Consider the following 5,849-nt stretch of genomic DNA (forward strand, 5'->3'; position numbering starts at 1 on the left):
CACAAAGACCATCTTTTTATCCAATTTTTGTGAGAGTGCTAATTCTAAGTGCAAAAAAAGAAAGCTGGCATTGGTGGGAGTGTTTGCGCTACTGTGGGTGTATGTGTGCAAACTGCACACTCATATTTGTGTTGGTATTTTTTTCACCTATTGTCATAGAGTGATTTTTTTTAAGTCACAGCAAAAGGTGCCGGTGAAAGACGTTCTAGAGTATAAAATGTTTCATTTTAGTATTATATGTTTTTTTACCATTTCATTATTTTGATTATATTTTTGTTTCGTTTGTAGTGTAATTTGAATTTAGAAATATTTTTGGTTTCATTTTTTCATGTTTCAGTAAATACAATAAATTTGTCTAAATCAAAATCGACTGGTAGAGGTGAATTGCGTGCTGATACAATCATTATTAATACTATACATGATTTGTGTGCCAGTAGATGAAAATTATTAATAATACTTAATTCCCTATCATTTAAGAGAGCATACATCCAAATCCTGATTAGAGTAACATTTTCTGAACATATAAAAGGAAATGTTTCCATGTTTCCATATTTCTATTCTTCTAATTAATTGCATACAGTCCATATACACTACCAACTCCCTATTTATGTGCTGTCTTTGTTTAAATCACTGGTGCTTGACAGAAAATGGACTATATTATAGGATGCAGACACTGCAATAACCAGAGAAGAACCTCCAAATTAAATGGCACTTTATCAAGCCCACTTGCACGTTGCAATTTAGCAAAAAGCCATTTGTGCCTAGACATAGTGCATACTTTCACGAAAATACCAAAACTTCATAGCCATGCCAACTGACTTTGTGATTATGACCTATGGCATATTGCTGTGCTTAGCGCTTAGCCATGGACTTTTATGTTTGATTATTGCTGTTCTTTAATACTGTCTGGTTTGCATCCTTCAGGCAAGTTCATGGTCTGAAACAGAAAATAGCTGGGAAGTCATTGCCCACAGAGAAGTTTGCAATCAGAAAAGCTCGACGCTACAACTCAGACAATCCCATTCCTCTTCCTGCACCTCCATTGGTCAGTGCCTGGACTGAATAAAATAATACTGTTTAGCACCCTAAATTTTAAACATACTGCATATACAATGCATGTTATTTTTCTGCTGTCTGTTTCTATTTATACGACAAGTGTCTTATAGATGAAGATAACAGAGTAAAGAATGAGATTGTCTTGACTTAATCCCACTGCAAAATAAACAAAAGGAAACACCTGGACAAGATGCATTCTCAGATTCTTACTCAGAGTGTGGGTATGATTACATGACAGGAAATGATGTATATCTGGAATGGCTACACTGTGATAGGGAAGCATAAGGACCTGACAGAGGGAATGCTGAAGACCCTGGACGAGGCCCAACAGAAGCTTGAGCAATACCCAAGTGAGCTCTCCCTCCACACAATTCAAAACAGTTTACGAGACATTGAGACATCCCAAGTCGGTCCTACCTTCTACAAGGGTTGGCTCCAAAACTTCAACCACTACACAAAGTTTAGTTTTTTAAAGACCCCATGAAGTCAAGCTAGTGTATCATAAAAGACAAAATGATCTTTTAGCAGATATATGCGTTTAGAATAAAGAATGTCTTGGACCAAATGTTAAAGACTCATCTTGTACTCGGAGACGTATCCAAATTTGTGTTGATTCAAATGCTCTCTAGAATGAGCATATCTTTGATTGGCTTATTTTGTGTAACATAAATTTACATTTACATTTATGCATTTGGCAGATGCTTTTATCCAAAGCGACTTACAGTGCACTTATTACATGGACAATCCCCCCGGAGCAACCTGGAGTTAAGTGCCTTGCTCAATGACACAATGGTGGTGGCTGTGGGGATCGACATAAATGTCTCTGCTTGTTTTCCTTCAGGGACTGAGTTCACTACAGATGACCAATGTGTGGTTAGTCTACTGAAGGGGCTTTGTCTCAAACACTTGGGCCACAAGGAGGAAGCCGAACATTACTTCACTCTCGTCCTCTGCAAGTCAGTCTGCCTCTTTCACCTCACTACAAATCACACTAATATGAGGAGAAGTGTTTGTGCTTTCCTTGTAAAGTCTTAAGCAGACATGGGCTAAATCCGGTTTTGACTTTAACTTGTACTAAACATCCAGTAATATCAAGCTTCATGAGTCAGACTGGTAAAATGACATGTTTAGTGATTCCAGTGCACAGAAAATGAAATTAGATCTTTTTAATCTCCAGTATGTCACGGATAATAGAGAAAAAGATTGAAATATTTGTAAACTTGGCTTGAGTTGCTGTAAATGTGCTCTCTCAAACTCTCTCTCTCTCTCTGTCTGTCTGTGTGTTTATGCTGATACAGTGAGAGTCAGATTAAATATGACCACTACCTGGTGCCCAATGCTCTTCTGGAACATGGTTTACTATGTTTGGAGGAGGACAGAGTAGAGGAGGCCATCAGACTTCTGGAGACAGCCAAGTGAGTTCAGGCAATGACACAGTGATTGTTTCATACTTCATAACTAGCGATCTACACTTCTTTTCCCATAACACAAGGGCTTTGCTCCAAAATCTAGAGAGTACCTTGCTTTGTACTGCCTATATATAACTGTAATGGAACTTCATAAGTGACAGATTTGGAATTCTCTACATAGGGCAGCAACTCTTGTGTGTAATACAAATAAAATAGCACACCTTTCATAAAACCCTCAGAAGACTCACAATTGATTTCAATAGAGTTCGGTGTTAGCATGTTGTTTAGTCAGCAACACAATAGTCTAATTAAAATTAAAATACATAGCTTGCACACATATTGGGTCAAATATTTATTAATAACTTATTTTATAACTATTATAACTAATAAAAAAAAAATATTGCTTTTTTTATTTATTTAATAAATTATATTTATAATCGAAATTTCCACTAAGCTTATCACAATGCATTATGGAATAGGCTTCTTTACAAATACTGTACAGGCAATACCTTAGAATCTGGAGTGCACGTATGATACCTTAAAATGCTACCTACCTAGGCAGCTCAGTTTATTTTGTACCAGGGCTAATGTGTGGATGAACCTTATCTGGGCTTTTTCCAGCTATAAGTGGTATAAGCAGGCGCTTAGGTCCCCCGAGCCACCAGGGGCCCCTTAAAGCAAGGTTGCTTTGTGTATGTGTGTATTTTTTAAATATACTAATACAGCAAGTACGGTTCAGGCATCTGTTATGGTTCAATAAGACAGATATAGGAGGACCCCTTGTGGCCCGAGAGGGAAGGGAGAAGAGAATGCCATGATCAGGGGGTTTCTGGGGGCCTCCAAGCAGGAATGCCCCCATATGCACAGAAATGGCTCTGCCCCTATTAAGCAAATATTTAGTATAATTACCTCCATATCCATCACATATCTCACCTTGCAACACTCAGTGGATGGTCTGATGTGTATTTTTTTATCCTTCTTGACACTTGACAAATTCACTCTTTCCCTAATTAGCCTTGAACACTGTTAACAGTGATCTCTTTAAAATGTTACCAGGCAAAATTACAAGAACTACTCCATGGAATCACGGACACACTTCCGGATCCAGGCAGCACTACATAAGGCACGAGGCACAGCTGAGAACGGAAACCACTGCTCACCCTCCAGCCCTTAGCAGTTAGGGGTCACCACTGGTGTCACAAAAGCCATGATTAGGCTTGCCGTGGTGATAAAACAGGATATTGAACCACAAGTGTATGAAAATGAGACATAGTGCAATTCAATCAAGATGAAGTAATGACATCATGCAGTTATGATGTCACAGAAATTGTATCATGCTATTATAATATTGTGAATGTACTACTATTATTATTATTGTTATTATTAATAATAGTTCAGTTATTATACAATAACAACAACAATATTATTCTAGCTAGCACATCAGGTTAATAACATGACCTCTCGAATCACACATCTGTCAGCCATTTTAGCTGTTTTTAGAAGTCTTATAATAATGCTTTCCACAACTACCATAGAAACTGTGGCCATGCTGTGACAACAGTAGTCTAGACGTACTGTAGCTGTGCCTTATGGCTAACCGTAATATATGTTTTATTTGCATTTAAAGCACATGTGCACAACTTTTTGTTTACTTAATCTTTGGAGTTTAATAGGTCATTAAAAAATGCTCAGGAGTTTTGAAATCTTTGGTTAGAGTACACTGGCCTTGTTAAATCTCATGGATAGGATGAATCCTGTTCTCAACTTAATTTCAATTATATTTAACACTGTCTTAGTGTTTCTGTTTGCATTGTTAGTCTGTATTAACTGTGTTAATAAAAAATATAAAACATGTTTTTTTATCAGCATAAAAAGACAGTCAAAATCGAAGAATTGTTAAGAGTTTTTACTAGGCGTTTGTGAGTTTATTTATCTTTTTTTTTTTTAGGATTTATTAACTGTTACCGCGCCTTTGAAAACTGTCTTTGAATTTGAATTTGTCTTTTAGAAAGGCAGTCTCCTTCATGTGGACTTGATCCAGATCGTACTTGAGCTCAAACAAACAAGTCTTTTAGTTACATGCAGGACAGGCTGGTGTGCCAGCTCCAACCGGCATGAGGGATGCATTGAAAACCACTACAGACTTACATTTTGAAAAGAGAGAACATTTTAGCTGGTTCAGGACAGAGGATTGTATTTTATTCAGATTATAAATGCTACTGTATAAATCTTTTCCCTAGTGTTCAACCAACTAAACCCAGCTGCAACATTGTACTTAAATGCATCGTATTTATTCAAATGTAGTTATAGTTCAGTCCTGCACAGCAAGGCCTATTCTAAATTGTGTTTTAAATTAATTAATCCTAGATTCGTTTAATAGTTTTGGAAGGAAATTTGTTCTATTGCAATGTATTCTTTATAGTGCCATTTTTATGAGACCCAGTCCTACCAAAGTCAAATTTACATAATGAAAAAACAATCATCAGGTCATTTTGAAATCATATGATTGCTCTGAAATGTCATAGCATACTTATAACAAGAAAGTGTTGTTATGAAACTGAGTTTAACACCTGGTTTGATATTAACTGCTTCAATAGTTCTGTCAATTTGATCTATTGAAAGATATGACCAATGGAAACTGACGTTGTCTCAAAGGGTAATGATATATGGTGTTAGTTTATTTATTTATTTTAATTCCTACTGATTTAGATTGATTTGACAGGATATGGGCTATAGAGATCAGCAAATCCTGTATATGATGCATGGCTATGCAAAAAGACATTCTTGTAAGTATTGAATTTAATTGTATTAATTAAATTATATAATAGCATTCCAAATGACATCTCCTTGGTTTTCACTCTTCGAACCAAGCATGCCTTCTTTAGTGTGATGCACGACACATGAACATAATCCAAAGAGAGCATGAATAATCCAGAATAAAGAAACTAAAGGTATCTGTGTTTTACTTACAATACGACAAGAATAAGGATTTAATATCAAACACAATTGCCTATTTTTAAGTGTAGAATTATCATATCTTTAAGAAATAAAAATGATCATATCTTTAAGAAATAAACAAGGTTGATTTATGATGTCATTAACAATAAAGGAACCCTGACACATTTGAATCAACAAAAACACCCTTCCTACACACTATACTAATGTAACATGTCAACAGATCCGTAGGAGATCCCACATACATTGTAACCACAGTTAAATAGGCCTTATGCGGTCAAGTTTACAGGCTTTAAACACCCTGTTGTTGGTGATCTAAGTCGGAAATCTGATTGGATGCCGAGTATCCACTACTTACGTCCTTGTTGAAGAAGGCGTTCGCTGATTGGTCCAGACAACTGGGATGCGGGTCTCCGACTGACTGCCTGA

General features: G+C 36.4%; 1 protein-coding gene across 5 annotated transcripts in view; it reads left to right on the forward strand.

The window, feature by feature from the left end:
• Nucleotides 1–4,319, forward strand: part of LOC127631113 (tetratricopeptide repeat protein 39A-like) — a 31,334-nt gene extending 27,015 nt beyond the window's left edge. For all 5 annotated transcript variants that reach the window (XM_052109099.1, XM_052109101.1, XM_052109102.1 and 2 more), the window contains 5 exons: nucleotides 925–1,045; nucleotides 1,295–1,406; nucleotides 1,898–2,012; nucleotides 2,355–2,471; nucleotides 3,522–4,319. In XM_052109099.1, the coding sequence (XP_051965059.1) occupies nucleotides 925–1,045; nucleotides 1,295–1,406; nucleotides 1,898–2,012; nucleotides 2,355–2,471; nucleotides 3,522–3,639 (583 nt within the window). In that variant the 3' untranslated portion in view covers nucleotides 3,640–4,319. The remainder of the gene's footprint in view (nucleotides 1–924; nucleotides 1,046–1,294; nucleotides 1,407–1,897; nucleotides 2,013–2,354; nucleotides 2,472–3,521) is intronic.
• The last annotated feature ends 1,530 nt before the right edge of the window (nucleotides 4,320–5,849 follow it).

Source organism: Xyrauchen texanus, chromosome 37 (genome assembly GCF_025860055.1).
Source record: "Xyrauchen texanus isolate HMW12.3.18 chromosome 37, RBS_HiC_50CHRs, whole genome shotgun sequence".
In the NCBI taxonomy this organism is placed as follows: domain Eukaryota; kingdom Metazoa; phylum Chordata; class Actinopteri; order Cypriniformes; family Catostomidae; genus Xyrauchen; species Xyrauchen texanus.